Below are 18,030 nucleotides of genomic sequence, written 5' to 3' on the forward strand. Positions count from 1 at the left end.
CTTATCTCCGCAAAGTTACGTTTTGTGTGTAGTAAACGCCGCCCAACACATACATTTTTAAACCTATATTTTCTTTTTCTAATAGAGTAAAATAAAAGCAAGCACAATGAAAAAGTTAACAACTTCAGATTATTTTTAAAAATGAAATCCCAGAATATAGTGGAACCATCACATAATCTAATCATAACGTAGTCAGTTATACAAAATTTATCAGTTGCCACCATCCGTTTTAACAACAACAGTTAATTGGGTGATGATTTTCTTTATAAGTAATTTGATATAAGGTTTGTCATGGCATAGACTGATGGACACCACAAACGCATACAACTAAAAAAGCTCCATTCCGGTCTGTTAAATAAGAGCCATAGAAGAAAACAATGTTTTGTCTTAGCTTCTCGAAACATTAAAACAATAGCTTGAAACCACTAAGGAAAAGCTAAGCCTTAGATAACCTCAAATTCATAGATCGGTTATTGAACCGGATAGCATAACCGGTATCAAGATGAACCGGTTTGATCAAAATGAAGTTCGTGATGAGAGAAGGCGTTCGATAAAGTTTACGAATCCACCATTGTTCAAAGGTCACTGAGGGTAGAGAAGAAGAACCAAGTTATGGTGAAGAAGATGAGGCCATATTGGCTGCTTGGTCAAAGTTAACCCACTTTTAGCAATCCTTGTCTTGCGTTTGTTTACTCATGTATATGAAAAGCTAATTAAGAAGCCACTCAAACCAGGTTTTGATGCTGAAAAACTGAAAATTTTAAACCAAAACTAATTAGACAAGCAAAATGACTTTAACTCTCACAAACATTGGAACACGAAATTAGAAGGAGAACTTGTGTTATAGCATTAAATAAAAAACCCTAAATTAGGGTAACTAAAGGCGAAAGCCGTTCGATTCCTGTATTATTGGTTTGATCAGACCGGTTTTAAAATAAACAAATACAAACCGACGAAACTAATCCCGTTCCATGCAAAACCGAAGGCAAACTATAAATGGCAAACTCAGTTCCATGGGAGATATGTTTTTGTCTAAGGAAGAGAGCAAATCATATGAATAAGGATAGGAAGATTTTTAATAAAGAAACATGTAGATATATATATATATATATATATATATATTTATTATTGTTAGGAAATTGTACATCTTTATATATAAAGTAGAGTTATCTCTCTCCTGGACGCGCCACCTCAGCAGCCAGCTCAAAAAGTCAAGCTCTGTGAACGTGACACCTGTCCCAACATACAAAACTCACCGTTTCCATGCGTTTTTATTGCATCCACTCTACTGTGTCTTTTAAAAATGGGCTTCCACGAGACACTCTAATATGGATAATTCTCTCTGGGCCGCTATCCAACCAAATGCTAGGCCGTCTCTGAAATTGCATGTTGGTCCGGCGCTTTGACAGTAACTTCCAAGCCGTCTCTGTTCATGTCGTTTCGGTCTCTGTTCTTCACCTCCAACAGTTACAAATCGAATTGATTATCATTAATGGCCTCTAAAACCACGATCTTGCATTCACTGATTCTTATTGTTCATTCAGGCGGTCATTCTCACCTATAAATAAGTAAGGATTCATCCCTTTAGCATCATCTTCAAAGTTATCTCACATCTCTCAGCACTTCCTCAACGAGCATGAGCATGACGTTATTCCTCCACCTCAAAATCAGAAGATACAACAACTTTTTATGATTGAAGGAAGACAAACAAGGGCTACAAGGCTTTAGCAAATTTTTGAGATTTTAGAAAACGGCAAGAAGAGAAGGTTACAGAGGATCTAGGTTTTGTGTAGAGAAGAAAAGCATAACAGTGAGAAGATATTACAGAGATGTATGACGGCGAGCATAGGAGATGTTGTTTTGTGCGGCTGAGAAAGAAAAAGATTCAATACCGCAGACTATAATGTTTAATCTAGGGTTTTTTTCTATTTAATGGTGGGTTAGTTTAATTACATATTAGGTTTATTATTGTTCGATGGACTTCTGTAACTTAGATGGGCCAAGAATACATATTTAAATAGATCCAATGTATAAAAACTTAAAAAGATACAAATTTGGTAAACAAAAAATATCAGGTTTCAACAATATAAAAGTTCAACGATTGATTTGAGACTAACGGTAAGAAGAGAAAATACTTTTTACTATTTATCACCTATTTTCTTTGATAAAATTTCTCCCACTTAGATATTTATTTTTCTCTAAAATTTGTATTTGACATCTATACATATAGTCCAGCCAAATCGTAAAAAAAGAGCAAAATTTGATACTTCACCATTCTAAACTTATATTTTATGTTGCACTAAATCATCAAAAAAGAGCAAAATTTGATACTTCACCATTCTAAACTTATATTTTATGTAATAATATATATATACAACATCTTTTTTTTATAAGTCTATATACTAAATATTAAAAATGAATATGAATTTCTATAAAATTTAAAACAGTTTTCACCAGTTTTTTTTTTAATTAATTATATTAATATATAAATAAATTCAAAATAAATATAAAATATTGTAACCTTTATTCATTTAGATATATAAAAATTGAAAGTAATATAAAAGCCCAGCCGTGTTTTTTAGATTATTTATAATCACAAAATAACAAGATTTTATATATAGAAAGAGATGGAAGTTTGCTTCAACCATGAAAATGGTGAAGTGCATTATATTGGAGGAATCAAGCAATATTTTGCGTCGAACAAGCCCAACAAGGCCTAAAACATCTCAAGCTCTCTGCCACCAACCAATATGCTAAAGGTAACTTTCTTTGTGGAAGCACCGTAGCCTATTGGTTAAGGTTTAAAGGCTTCTACACCCAGGTTTGGGGTTCGAATTCCAGACTATGCAATTTATTGCAGATTACAGGAAATCCAGGTTTCAAGTCCCGGAGAGAGCGGTTTATTAACCAATTATGCAGACACTACAAAGGAAAGGCTTGCAAGAGATCTTCAACATGGTGCAAGTAAATCTGGTCAGGCGTGGATCTTCATAGGACGGTTCAGGTGCTGCAGTTAGGCGTAGGTCTTCATAAGGCAGGTAGTATTGTCGGTTGTCGAATCGTCTATGTAATATTTCCTATATCATAATTGTAAGATCATAATAAATCAGTGTTAAAAAAAAAAGTGGCAAACCAACAATCCAGAGCGGACAAGTGCTGGAGATAAATCAAACGATGCTGTTCCTATCATGAGGAGGAAGTCTTATAGTACAAATATAATCCTCATGATACCACCAAGAAGTTGCAAGCTCAATGATCTTGAAAGTAGATGCACTGAATGTTTATATTTCAAGCAAAATTGGAGAAGTTCTTGAAGATAGTTTATCATGTATAACCATAGACACATTTTCTTTTTACACTTTTCCACTTCATTGTTTTAAATTTTGATTAGTTTTGCTATGCTAATCTCTTCACAGTCAGTGTCTCCATTGCTTTTCATAAAAAAAAAATCAATTTCAGTTTGAACAAAATTTTATAAATAAATCAACTTAATCGGGATATTGAAAAAAATGATTATAAACAAACAGACAAAAACTAACACAAAATATACATAATTGTTACGAAATGCAACTCTCTGCAGCCCATGCCATTCATACAAATAATAAGCATAAAAACTACAAGCTCATTCTTCAGATTCCAAAATATAGCAAATCAAGTTTGACCAATCAATAATTGATTCAGCCTTATAAAAACATACAATCAGAAGACCACGTAAACTTCATCCAACCTATATAATATGATATATTCCGCAACCTCTTATTATAGACACAACCATCAAAATCAATAATAAATCTGAGTATATATAATTTTTCCACACCCAAACATTCTTAAAAACATAACGTTATTATTTATACATTATTTTTGCAAATGCTAACATAAACACACACGCAATGAAAATATATAATAATATAATTATATATAACACGTTTAAACCATATTCTGCGCGTAGCGCGGACCGACCCTAGCTATTATATAAAGTATCAAAAAGTCTTTTAGGGGGCCAGAATCTTGATATAGTTGAATCATAGGTTGTTGTTCAAAAAAAAAATTGAATCATAGGTTAAATAAAATTTTAATTTACTAATCTATATATATATAAATATGTTCGCCTCACTCCTGCTTTGCCACATCATAAAGTCGGTTCCTGACAGGTCAACACGTGTCCGGGTTGGATGATACTCACTGTTTCACTTAATCACATTTATTAATGTGCTTTTCTCTTTTTGTTAATAAATATTTCAGATCAGTGTTTTGGGCTTAACATAATTGGGTTTCTGGGCCGTAGAGTAACACATGAGAGGGTCCCACATGAGACGACTTCTTCTCCAAAAATAATGTCGACGAACGAAAGACATATCTGCTGCGTTTTAACAACTCCGGTTCAAACATACGGCCAATGAAGATTTGCTGCACCGACCACGCTGAATTCCGATCAAGATCAGTTGGAAGGCGTCGTATTTGACTGTTCGATTCTACTTCTTCTACCCTTGGTTGAATTTTGGAACTGTTATGGAAGTCGGTTGGATTCATGCATCCTCATTGACTATCACATTAAATCATTCAATGAACCTCCTCATTAAAACATTTTAACTCAAATATAAATAATCTTTCGACACCCTAAAATTCTCAAAACCATAAACATATACTTCTCTTAACAAAACATACATACAAAGGGAATATACAATTACATCACAAAAAAAAAAGAAGCATGAATTACTTTAGGAATAACTTCAAGTTTTGAGTCATATTCGCAAAAAAAAACCTTAAATAAGTTAGTTTAATTAAGAATATTATAAAACAAAACATTTGAATTAAAATAAATATTAAAAATATAATGTTATTTATCAGAGAATAGTGAAATTTACTGTCATTATAATTCAAAACAAAAAATAATTATAATGATCTCATAAGTCTTTCATTATTTTTTCGTTTATAATATTTTTTAATCTATCATAATTTTAAATTACTTCATAAATTATTATAAAATCACTTTTATTATAACTTCCCGCCCGTAGGGCGGCCCGGCCCTAGTTGTATATAAGGTACAGTGATTATTAAATGTACTATCATAATATCCTTGATTAATGATTATCCCTAATTGTACTTGGCTTTAGTTTTAGGATTGTGCAGTCCTAATTCGTTTAGGAATTGGTGTGCTTGGTATAAATTAATAAGTACCCAACCTATTCAAGTGGAGATTTAAATCAACAAATATGGATCTCAAAAGAAGGAAGCATGGAAAGGAAAACGAAGTTGGAGGTGCAATTAACAAATTACCAGAGGATCTACGTTGTCACATCTTGTCTTTCCTCTCAACAAAAGAGGCAGCTTCAACATCGGTTCTGTCCAAGAGCTGGCGAGATTTGTTTACATTACTACCTAGTCTTGATCTTGATGACTCCACCTTTATGCCTGATCAAAGACCCGAAGAATGCAAACGGACTAGCTTCATGGAGTTTGGGAACAGAGTTCTTGCTCTTCACTCCAATTCTCCCATTACAAAATTCTCTGTCAGATGCCATAAAGGTGTAGACAGCTATCTTGTTGGGGATTGGATAGTGAAAGCTCTGAGGCGTGGAGCAACAGATGTTACCTTAATATTACTCTTCCCTTCGCGCCTACTACACACATGCACTCATCCTAATATCTTCTTCCATGGCCAAAACTTGATTAAGCTAAAAGTAGGATGTGGAGGACTCGGTCCATTCCAACACAGTCTGTTTCGTGAAGACGTTATCTTTACAAAACTTAGAACGTTGCATCTCAATTCCATTGATATCAGTCGTCATTATGGAGATGTCATATTTGCTCGGCTTCTATCTAAATGTCCCGTGCTTGAGGAGTTGATTGTAAATTGTATAAAATGGCACGGTTGGATATCGGGTGCATCAGTGTCTTCCTCGACCCTCAAGAGACTAACTATTGATTGTGAACATTATTACCATGAATCGGACTATATGTTACGGCACGGTCCAGATGAGGAAGATAGGTAAGTGAAGTCATATGTAATAGCACAGTTACATTTTTTTGTAAACGTCCATGTTGTTGGGAACTTTTAACACAATTTTTTGTTTTGTTTAATCTTGAGCAGTGATAACCTTGGAGAGCCACTGGTCGTACCCGCTCACTTTGGTACCCAGAAGCCTCGCTTTGTTTCATTTGATACTCCAAACCTCATCTACTTAAACTACGCAGATTTTGTTGCGTTGAACTATGCGCTTGTCAAATTGGATTCACTCGTCGAAGCTAGGCTCGATGTTGGACCGAACCAAGGTCAGATGCGTGCAAGAGATTCAGACGAATTTGAAGCTCCTTGGGATGCCACCAATCTTATCATGGGAATACATAATGTCCAAACCCTGCACTTAACTTCTGATACGCTTGAGGTTTTCTCTTTCTTCCCTTTTAATTTTATTAATTATTAGTTGTTACTCTTGCATGGTCCAACTAGTTTTATTCATGTTTTCAGGTGATTGCAGACTTTTGTAAGATGGTTCCGGTATTCCACAATTTGAATCATTTATCTATTGAAAGTGACGATGAACGAGGATGGCATGCCTTGCCTCTCTTGCTCATCAACTGCCCCAGTCTACAAACTCTCGTCTTCCATGTAAGTCACATGCAGAACACGCACAAACTATATATGTTTTAACAATTTGTATGTTACCGTGTCTTTATGCCCCTTCCTTCCTTCCTTCCTCAGGGTCTGTACCACCGTGTTACGGATGGATGCGGAGATGCTTGTGACTGTATCTCTCCTTGGTCTTCTTCTTCGTGTTTATCATCTTGTCCTGTGAAGATCTTGAAGATATTAAACTTTGGTGCAACTTGTGGAGAGATGTCATTAGTCAAGCATTTCCTCAAGAAAATGCCTTTGCTTGAACAACTGGCCATCGTATTAGACTTGGATGCCTCCTTAGAGGAGGACTTGCGTCTCTCTCAAGTCTTCGAGGATCTGAGGATGGCCCCGAGAGCTTCACCAAATTGCAAGTTGGAAGTCGTTAACTATTAGTAGTTCTGGTTTGAATTCTTTCTGTAGCCAATAATACCTTAATTAATGTCCCTTCTTTTAAGTTTTGATTATTTAATAAAAAATCTTTCTCAACGGGTCTATCAGTAAGCTCTACTTGGATTGACGTTCATATGATCAGTTAAAAACAAAACCATCAGAGAGACTTTCGTTGCAAACAATTAATGCCTAGAATATAGCCAAGATCAGACTAAAAGATGTCCAATAACAGAAAACAAAAGAGTAACTAGTGTTAAAAGTGAACCGATAATTAATGACTTGTTGAAGTAGTAGAATCAGAGATCAGCCTTCATGTTTGAGTTGGTAGTATCAACGAAAAGAGATCTCCACCTTGCACAGATGCTCTTGGAAGCATGAGCAGGTGATTGGTGATTCTTAACTTCTCCCCGTCACTTATGCTTCCCAATGAGTGAACTTTGAGCAGTTCAAGATGTGCTAATTTGCCTAAGAAGTGCTTTATTTGCTCCATTTCTCCTTCAGCTCCATCGTCCCACAGGTTTATATCCATGAACTCCACAGCACACGACGATAGACAAGAATACTCGGAAACACACTCGCAAACATAATCAAGTGACTCAGATTTTTGAGCGTAATGCAAACCTCCCTGCAGCACCAAGGGAAGACTATAAATTGAAGATTTGAAAGTATATCATCATCTCAATGGTTTTGAAAATTCAAGGAACTTACCTCGATGTGAAGGGTCTTGAGATTTGGAGTCTTGCTAAGCAAAAAGGGAAGAAATCGCCAGCAAATGCGCATGTCACTATGTCTCATAGTTAAGTGATGCAGGTTTTCAAACAAGGGAATTGATTCACGGAAGAAGTAAAGCGTCTGTAATTAGTGAAAATCAACTAACTAGTCAGCGCAAGTAAGTTCATCAAACATTGCCCATCATATATGTAACATCCTACGAATCTTAAGATGCAATTCCATTATCAAAGACATACCTGAAAAGTAGACGAAGATGACAACGTTAGGGACTTTACATTCTTTATCCCCTCAATGAAGTTTGTGGGATTACTTGATAGATGGTCAGGATCCTCTAAAAGTTCTCCAAACCATTCCCTATCTTCCACCACCTGAAGATCTATTTTAGCTTCTTCAAGTGACTCCAAGTTGACCACTGGATAGGCATCAGGAACGAAGTTGGTGTAGTCTAGGTATCTGAGACTTGGAGTTTGGAAGCTTATCTCCTGATAATCAAAGCCATCAAACCCACTTTGCATTCTACGAGTAATAGTAAGTCGTTGAAGAGAATTATTAGACAACTATTGTATCAAACAGAAAGTTCTTGCTCAAAGATTATAACTCAAACTCAAACTCTTTATTCGCTTTAGAAAACTTCCTCAAAAACTAAAGCTCTCAACACTCACAAGTTATGCAACACCCTTGCATATCCTTATATAACTCTTTAATTATCCTAAACTCATTAGGATTAACACAACTCATTATTTCCTAATCCTTTTAGATAACCACAACACATTAGGATTAGGTAGCTTCTATCCCAAGCTACTTCAAGCTTATCTCAACAACAACATCCCTCCCCATCTCCACGTTTCCCAAAACCAACCATTTATTGTTAGATCTTTAAGCGTAGGGCAAGCTGACAGAAACGCCTGAAACGCACAATCACCAAAGGCATGGAAGCGGACAGAGTCGAGAACAAGAGTTTCAAGGGCGGGTAGAGCAGCAGTTGCGGGGACTTCACTGATCACCAAGTGACGCCCTAGTCTAAGCATACCAACACTTCTGCTATTGAACAACTCCAAGGGAAGTGGAGCACCATTATTACCATGAATGTGTAAACTAACATCCACCACCCCACGCTTCAACACATCACGTAACCACTGTGCGATGTCAGCTGGATCAAGAATAGCTCTTGCCTTCAACGAGAACCTCCTTACAAATTGATTATCTTCCAGCAAACCCAATCTCTCACTTACAAACTCGGAGAACGTACCATGAAAGTCATTTATGTCGTCCAAGTTGAGTGATCCTACAACGGTATGTAGGTTCCTGAATCTTTTTGCAAGAGTCAACACACGTGCAGCTTCTGTTGCACCATTAAAGCCCATGATCACGTTCAGCGTTTCATCTGCTAGACCACTCATTCGGTCCATCTTCTTGCACCAATGCGTTCCGTTGGGTACTTCAAACATGACGCTAAGAATTCCACAAGAAGATGAAGACGAAGTAGAGACGTATGAATAGATAGATGAAGCTCTTCTTTCGAGAAACCTTGAGCGGGAGAGGGAGCGTGACGAGAGAAAGAAAGCGATTCTTTGATGTATCTTAACTGATGGGAACTTGTGTCTCACTTCACTTATGAGGAAGTTATTAAACGCAGCGTTTTGGATTTGTTTTATCAACGTTTATTGATTTTTGCCAAGCCCTCTCGAAACTTCATCTCCGCTCAAGTTCTTTTCTTTCTTTTTTGGTGTTTTAGCAAAATCACAGATAGTTTGATCATATATATAATATAATTACAAGGTTTTTTTGGACCAAAAAATTATAAGTTTAATTTGCTAAAGATCGCATTATACAGGGGAAAAGTGTTAATTTCGACCCCAACAATTTAGGTCGTGCCAAATACGACCCGAACAATTGATCAGTGCCGAATACGACCTCAATTCAAATATAATTCGAAAAAACTACCCAAACTTCTTAAAACGTGCTTAAATCTACATTGACTCTGATAGAAGTTAGTCAATCATTAACAAGATAAAACGACATCGTTTTGATATACGAGAAAAAGTACCAATTTTGACCCCCAACACTCTCAATCGTGCCAAATAGGACCCGAACAAATGGTCAGTGCCAAAACCAACCTCAACTTTATTATAATTTAAGAAAAAATGTCTGAACTTCTTAAAACGTGCATCAATCAATATATGTATATATATCTTTAAAAAAATAAAAATAAATAATATGTACATTCCGGGACTCAAACCGTGTTGTGATACCCTTTTAAAGGGGCATACTAACAACTAGATAAAAGTAATGTTTTGAAATATTACTACAAATTTGAAATTATATAAACTACTATTTTTCTTCATTTTATCCAATTTAAAATTTTGGTGATAATTTTTTCTGATTTATATAAATACATTAACATGTTTTTTTATTTATCATATCTTTATAAACCTCTATCTTACTAAAATATAAATAATAAAATTTTTATTATTATGCGATCTTAAATATACTTACAACTTTGAATTATTTATAAACTTTTCTTATATAAATTATTTTTAATTTTTAAACTTAAGTGGACATTTTTCTATTGTTCAAGGTTAATATTATGTATTTTTGATATTTTGTTCAAAAATGTTAAAAGGCCTTTTGCCTTTCTTTCACTGAGATGAAGAAGAATAGTGGTTTATATAATGGGAAATTTCAATTTGTAATAATATTTTAAAAAGTTACTTTAGTATAGTTGTTATGTGCTCCTTTAAAAGGGTATTCCGACATGGATTTGAATCCTGGAATGAACATATTTTATATATATATATATATATATATATCAAAACGACTTCGTCTTATCTTGTTAGCGGTTGACTAACTTCTGTTAGAGTCAATATAGATTTATGCACGTTTTAAGAAGTTTGAATAGTTTTTTCTGAAATTATAATTGAGTTGAGTCGTTTTTGGCACTAACCATTTGTTCGGGTCCTATTTGGCACGACTGAAATTGTTGAGGTTGAAATTGGCACTTTTTCTCGTATATCAAACGACGTCGTTTTATCTTCTTAACGGTTGACTAACTTCTGTTAGAGTCAACGTAAATTTAAACACGTTTTAAGAAATTTGGGTAGTTTTTTGAATTATAATTAAGTTGAGATCGTATTTGGCACTGATCAATTGTTTGGATCGTATTTGGCACGACCGAAATTGTTGGGGTCGAAATTGACACTTTTCCCATTATACAGTATATTGTTCATTCACATATTTCGACCTTACACAACCCGAGACACGTTTCATCTTCTTTTTTCTTATTAAAAGACCATGTGTTATACACACAAAAGATTCATTTTTTAAGAATGGAGAGACTTCTATTTTTCTTTTTTCTTATCATGTGGTTATTATTAAAAAACTTTACGCAGGCAGTTTGGGCATTGTCCTATGTTCCTATGCCTCCCTCAGGCTGGTGGTCTCGATTTATTTTTCTCAACCTGCACCATTTGATATCTTGCAATAAAAAGAAAAATTTATTGTCTGAGGCGGGCCACAGATTCTCCTTGATCTTAGGGCATATATGGAAGGCTAGAAATAGCTTTTGCTTTGAACATACGAGATTGGATCCAGCTGTCATTCTGGAGAAGGCTAAGACAGAAGCTTAAATATGGAGAAATCTTCAGACCTCGACGCAAGATATGGTCTCCTCTTCTGTAGACCAGAATCTACGCTCTCAGGTTTGGTCTAAACCTCCTGGTAATTTGGGTTAAGTGCAATATCGCTTCTTCTTGGGTTTCTGGTGCGAGTCATAGCGATGGTGCTTGGATTGTTAGGGATACTGCAGGTTCCGTGCTGTTTCATAGCAGAAGATCCTTTAGCGAATCAGATACTGCTTTGTTGGCGGATCTCATTTCACTACAGTGGTCTGTGGAAGCTATGGTTAGCTTAAAGATTGACAAGGTGATGTTTGAAACCTTGTCTGGTGTACTTAGAGAAGCGTTCAGCAAAAGTTCATCAATTCCTTATGTCAATCAATTGGTCTAAGAGATTCTTCAGTGTCTTAACTTCTTCTCGGACGGGAGGCTAGATCATGTAGAGAAAGAGGGTAACAGAGTGGCTACTTTGATAGCTCATAGTGTTATCTCTGATCAACGACTCCAATCCTATGTAGCTACAGGTGGATCTTCTTGGATCCATCGCCTGTTAGTGCAGGAAACGACTATGTTCCCTCCGTAACTTGCCTCCTTTGCTATCCTCTTTGTGGCAAAGAGTGTTGACTGTATCACCACCTATTGGTGGTGGTTGTTACTTTTTGAATTTTGTTGCTTTGGTTTGTTGCTCTTAATTTGTTACATTGGTTGTAAACATTTGAGACCATGTTCTCACTGAAGTTTTCACCCTACTTCAGAATGATAATTTCAGTGTTAAAAAAAAAACTATGAATTAGTGTATTTGTTTGTTAGTATTGAAGTTTTGTAGAACGATAAATAAAAGTTCAAAATGAGTGATATACAAAACATATAAAATTTTAAATTTGGCTAAGTATAAAATATTTAGCAAATGTATCACTTCAGATATTTGAGTTAGAATTTGAATATGAATTTATTAATGGGACATTATGTCAATTAAAGTTTGTTGACTTGGTCAAAAACCATATAATATGTTACTTTGCAAACTAACGTACAATTGAATGATGCCTATTAGCTGACTCCACTATTGCATAACGTGTACTAATCTTTTCTATGTTAAAAAGAAGAGAGCACTTGTGTAGAAGGTAACACACAAAAACAAAGTCGTTGATATGGAAGAACGTGGAAACTATATGTCTCGCACTCCAACAACACACGACATTCAATTAATGTATGGCACGTTGTTTCAACCTTCCCTGGGCCAAAGAAGCTATAATCAACAACCTTCGTATTAGTGTGGTTTTCTTACCAAATTGTACACATTACAAATATTTTTAATTAATCAGAAACATTTGTGTCGAATCTCAGCTAATTCTCCAAAAAGACAGTAGCAATGAATAATCCGATCCCAAATTTTCAAATGAAACTTGAAACATAGCTCTATGTCATCTAGCCAAGTAGCAATAACTTTATTTCCACTAGAGATCGAACTCAAAACCGAAAGTTTACGTTTACCCCCAAATTAGCCTTTTATTACTTGATTTTCCTTCACCTACAATCAGCCCTGATGACTTCTCAACGTAGTCCAGTATAATCCTAAGCAATCATATCCAGCAAATTTATTTTAGATTATCGTAACATATATATTGCTCTCTTTCAAAAATTTGTCTACAACCCAAGAAATTTCCTTTTCTTTACTTTTCCACAAGATATTTGCTGTCTTTCTCCCCTTCTAATTCTTGATAAGTTTTTCTATTACTACCATCAATAGTACCAATACCATATTGCAAACTAACCAATATTTGGAAGTTTATATACTAATTTGACTATATATTATGTTACTATATACTGTTTTGAATATTTTCTTATAGTATTCTTCTGTAGTTATCATTATGTCGCCAACAGTTTAAACAAAATAGAATAACTTGCAAATGATTTGAACTGCACGTAGTATAATGTATGCGAAGATAAGTTAAAATTCATGATTGTTTGACCAGAAAAATAAGTTCACCAATTAAACGTATTAGGGCATCTCCAACCCTACTCCATTTTTGACTCTAAACTCAATTATGGAGTAAAATCTTCTCCAACTCCACTCCATATTCAACTCCAAAATGGAGTAATGGCTAGGGTTACTTCATTTATGGAGTAATCTTACCCATTACTCCATTTTGGAGTAAAACTTTTTATATTTATGAAATAGTTCTTTTAATCTTTAATGTTTTTATTTCATACTTAAAATAATATAATAACATAAAAAATATAATATTCCGCAAAAGATGACTTTATAGTTTACATAAAATATGCATAAACTCATAAAAGTCAAAACTAAGAATAAATAATATAAAATAAATATAATATAATATAAATAAGTAATTTAATAATTAATTCGGTAAATTGTTTTCGAAATTACCAAAATAAGTGAAGTATTATTCAAACGGAATAGATGAGTTTTTTAATCTTGTGGGTCAAAATTTTGATTGATAACATTTGTACTTGTTGAACTTGATATATGCACAAACAATAGGACCCAATACATAATTCAAATTACAAAACAAAACCTTGTTTTTTCTTCATTTTCTTTTAGTGCATATAAATATTTTGAATTCGAAAAATTGCATATGATAAAATCTGCACAAATTGAAATTAGAAGATAATCTCTAGTTGTATTTTTAATGATAAATATTTAATTTAAATAAAATAAATTATTATGGAAATTTTGTAAACATAAAATAGTTTGGGTTAATTTGTCAAATTTTTATAAGTTGAAGGTACTACTAACAATTATTAACTAAATTAAAAAATAAATATTTTGTTTGGAATAAAAAATGGAGTAATACATTGGAGTAAAACCTAACTCCATTTTGGATTTATACCATTTTGAAGTAAAATTTGGAGTAATACATTGGAGATGCAGAGATGGTCTTAGGAGTAAACATGGAAACGAATCGCATCAGACAGCAATGATATTTAATTTAAAAAGACACGACCATGATCAGACCATAATAATACTCAAAATGACCAAAATAACCTCTTCATCTCCGACAATGTCCTATATAAACAAACGAAACTGAAGAGCCCAGTTTCAACACAGATCCCAAAATAAAACCATCAATGGCGTCAGAGAACAACGGATCCACCGCCGTGGAAACGCCTCGGAAGGTAGCACTCGTCACCGGAATCACCGGCCAAGACGGATCGTACCTGACGGAGCTCCTCCTGGAGAAAGGCTACGAAGTCCACGGCCTGATCCGCCGATCGTCGAACTTCAACACCCAGCGGATCAACCACATCTACATCGACCCGCACAACGCCAACAAAGCCCTCATGAAGCTCCACTACGCCGACCTCTCCGACGCCTCCTCCCTCCGCCGCTGGCTCGACGTCATCAAACCCGACGAAGTCTACAACCTCGCCGCGCAGTCTCACGTCGCCGTCTCCTTCGAGATCCCTGATTACACCGCCGACGTCGTCGCCACCGGCGCTCTCCGCCTCCTCGAAGCCGTCAGGTCTCACACCGTCGACAGCGGCCGTACCGTCAAGTACTACCAAGCCGGGTCTTCGGAGATGTTCGGTGCAACTCCGCCACCGCAGTCCGAAACGACGCCGTTTCATCCGAGGTCTCCTTACGCAGCGTCCAAAGTCGCTGCGCATTGGTACACGGTGAACTACCGTGAGGCTTACGGTCTTTTTGCGTGTAATGGGATCTTGTTCAACCACGAGTCCCCGCGCCGGGGAGAGAACTTCGTGACGAGGAAGATTACGAGAGCCTTGGGGAGGATCAAGGTGGGTCTGCAGAGGAAGCTCTTTCTCGGGAACCTCCAGGCGTCGAGAGACTGGGGGTTCGCGGGGGATTACGTTGAGGCGATGTGGCTGATGCTGCAGCAAGAGAAGGCGGATGATTACGTTGTGGCCACGGAGGAGTCGCATACGGTGGAGGAGTTTCTTGAGGTTTCGTTTGGGTACTTGGGGCTGAACTGGAAGGATCATGTGGAGATTGATGAGAGGTACTTTAGGCCGGCTGAAGTTGATAACCTTAAAGGAGATGCTAGCAAGGCCAAGGAGGTGTTGGGGTGGAAGCCTAAAGTTGGGTTTGAGAAGCTGGTGAAGATGATGGTTGATGAAGATCTTGAGATTGCTAAGAGGGAGAAGTTGCTTGTGGATGCTGGTCACATGGATGCTCAGCAGCAACCTTGATTCAGTTCCAATCTGGTGTTCTATAGAGTTTTAAGAGTTTGTTCTTTTAATTTATTTTGCTTTGATTGTTCATTTCTTGTTTTTTTTTTTAATTGTTTCATTGTCCTTTTTTATAAAGCATAGTGAATTTTGTATGAAAAGGGCAAAAGGAAGGACATCCTCGGTTCTTGCAAGTCTTTGTCTCTCCCAAAGTTACATCAAACAAAGTTGACTCTTTTGCTTTCCCATTCGAATGAGCTCTTCTTAGTCTACATGAAAACATTACATAACTCAGAGATATCACTTAACATTTTAAAGTTGCATCTGGACTCTCTGTCTCAGACACAAATCAAAACTTGCATTTGCGAATATAGTACTGATCACAGAAGCCACATAGTTTATAGTTAGCATTGAACCACTTGGAATTTCGGATTCCCTTTAATTACAACATGGAGAGCGACAAAACGCTCCGTTTCCACATGCTATATTTCTTACTTTACAAGATGAAGGGTTATGTTATGAAACTCCCATTGAAATTGAATTTGAGATGGACATGGAACCTATAAAAGTTAACATAGTATCTATAGTACAAAAAGATTCAAGTATGATAGTACATGAGGAACATACAAACGTTTACTCAGTACTACTAACTAGTTCTATACTTGAATCATACCAAAAAAAAAAAAAACTTAACGGATTCAAATCTAAATATAAAGAAACCGAATGAAATATAGGGGCTATTTATGCTGAATTAATAGTTCAGTTCGAAGTTCTTTTTAATGATAGATTCAATTTTAAGTTATAAACTTATAACATTCAATAATTAAATGAATTTATTTTATGCTGAACAAACAAATATCTGTCACAAAAAAATGATGCAATTTCTCTAAAAATGTTTTTTTTTTTCATATAGCCGAAGCCAGAATGGTACCTAAGGTAGCTCGAAGCCACCCAGAGCAAAATGTAGCTTATGAGCGAAGACATGACTTCGAAACCTCGTGGTCCTTTGATGAACGGTGGGATCACAGATACCATCAAGAAGGTCCCAATCGGCCACGATAAGATAAAAGATCCAGTCCTGTTTCGTCACAATGTTCAATATGATCAGGTGCCAAAATGCAAAGGTTTTGGGATTATGATGAGCTTTGCTTATTACCCGTAAAGGAAAGACCAAAGCTTCTTCTTCAGCCTTTGGTGGATGAAGTAAAACGTAGCTACTACTGATAAGTGATAACAAAACCTGCAGAGTCGGTCCTTCTTCGGTCGGGAACAGAACCGTCAGAGCGCCTAGAACTGCGAAAGTGACTGCTGTCTTGACTTGACAAGGAAAGCAGTGGGAGGAGTTTGGAATCTCTCGAAAACAAAGTTCACAGCTTTGAACTGCCTCACTTGGAGCACCTTTTTCGTTATGTCGATCTTGGGGTGCTTCCTCTCATGGAACTTTTGCATGATGATGTTGTCATGAGCTGATTCGATAGCGTCAACACTGGGTTTGTGACCGGCGTACTGCTGAATGAGAAAGTTCCTGGCGCCATGAATCTCATCCTCGGAGGCCATCTTGCTTATCCCAAGGCGTTACACAGAAGAAGCATATAACCCATAGAAGAGAAATAAGTCTGTGTGTTGCTACTAGAATTATGCATAGCTCAGAGTTATATAGTTACTACCAGTTGAATCTTAACTATCACCACAAAGGAACACAAAAGGTACCACAAGTATAAACGCCAGAGGTTATGCCTAATCAGCCCGTGCTCATAGCATTAACTAGAATTATGTACTTACCGGTTGAATCGGTTTGTTATATCACCAAAGGAAGCACTCATGGCACGGACGATCATAGATATCATTACTTCTTTCTTTGTGTAGAAAATGCAAAACAATAACAACCAAAGAGAAAAAAAAAACCATTAAAATATATAAGCATGATGAGCAGAAAGAAAGAAGTAGATTATGCTTAATCGAACAAGCACAAAGAAACTACCTTTGAACAACAGGATAACCTGCATTTCGACGATTGTGTTTGGGAAGAAGAGTAAAAGATTGAGAGCTTTTCCTACAGTTATCACAATCGCTGATCAACCAATTACACAATCACTATGCATTCTAAACCTACAGTTAAAGCTAACATTCAACGAGTTATACAAACTGAATCATAATCATAATACAATGTTCGATTGAAGCAGCTTCGAGGTAACACCAAAGATAGCCTACCAGAGGAGACGAGAGCAGTGTCGCCGATGAAAAACAGCTTCACAACACCACTTTCCCTTTCCCTCCTCCTGGAAGTGGAACCTTCCACAAAGACAAAACGAAACGCTACTCCCAACGGATGGAAGAAGATAGATTTAAAGTTGTAGAAATAATATATTTCAAGTCAATAGCAGTCAACAGTTCCGTCGTAGTCTAGCTGGTTAGGATACTCGTCTCTCACCCGAGAGACCCGGGTTCGAGTCCCGGCGACGGAGACTTTTTTGTTTCTCTATACTGTATTGTTATAAGACTTGATATCAACTAAACAAGTAA

The 18,030-nt window shown here is 36.2% G+C and overlaps 3 protein-coding genes, 1 long non-coding RNA gene, 1 other non-coding gene and 1 pseudogene across 5 annotated transcripts; 3 read left to right on the top strand and 3 right to left on the bottom strand.

The window, feature by feature from the left end:
• Positions 1-21: 21 nt before the first annotated feature.
• LOC117133655 lies at positions 22-4,451 on the bottom strand. Its single transcript, XR_004457588.1, has 2 exons — positions 1,826-4,451; positions 22-1,660 (listed from the first exon to the last, which is right to left on the bottom strand). It is a non-coding gene; the product is annotated as an uncharacterized LOC117133655 (long non-coding RNA).
• Positions 4,452-4,465: 14 nt separating this feature from the next.
• LOC103872794 (F-box/LRR-repeat protein At4g14103-like) lies at positions 4,466-7,215 on the top strand. Its single transcript, XM_033275453.1, has 3 exons — positions 4,466-5,989; positions 6,074-6,419; positions 6,470-7,215. The coding sequence occupies exons 1-3, from the start codon at positions 5,214-5,216 to the stop codon at positions 6,650-6,652; spliced, it is 1,305 nt and encodes a 434-aa protein (XP_033131344.1). The 5' UTR covers positions 4,466-5,213; the 3' UTR covers positions 6,653-7,215.
• LOC103872805 (F-box/LRR-repeat protein At3g58980-like) lies at positions 6,419-9,247 on the bottom strand. Its single transcript, XM_033290471.1, has 4 exons — positions 8,566-9,247; positions 7,978-8,298; positions 7,718-7,861; positions 6,419-7,634 (listed from the first exon to the last, which is right to left on the bottom strand). The coding sequence occupies exons 1-4, from the start codon at positions 9,187-9,189 to the stop codon at positions 7,320-7,322; spliced, it is 1,404 nt and encodes a 467-aa protein (XP_033146362.1). The 5' UTR covers positions 9,190-9,247; the 3' UTR covers positions 6,419-7,319.
• Positions 9,248-14,359: 5,112 nt separating this feature from the next.
• On the top strand, positions 14,360-15,701 carry LOC103872569 (GDP-mannose 4,6 dehydratase 2). Its single transcript, XM_009150998.3, has one exon. The coding sequence runs from the start codon at positions 14,446-14,448 to the stop codon at positions 15,526-15,528; it is 1,083 nt and encodes a 360-aa protein (XP_009149246.1). The 5' UTR covers positions 14,360-14,445; the 3' UTR covers positions 15,529-15,701.
• Positions 15,555-17,876, bottom strand: LOC103872558 (annotated as a pseudogene).
• Positions 17,877-17,899: 23 nt separating this feature from the next.
• TRNAE-CUC lies at positions 17,900-17,972 on the top strand. The gene has a single exon. It is a non-coding gene; the product is annotated as a tRNA-Glu (tRNA).
• Positions 17,973-18,030: the final 58 nt, after the last annotated feature.

This window comes from Brassica rapa, chromosome A01 (genome assembly GCF_000309985.2).
Source record: "Brassica rapa cultivar Chiifu-401-42 chromosome A01, CAAS_Brap_v3.01, whole genome shotgun sequence".
NCBI classification, from domain to species: Eukaryota; Viridiplantae; Streptophyta; class Magnoliopsida; order Brassicales; family Brassicaceae; genus Brassica; species Brassica rapa.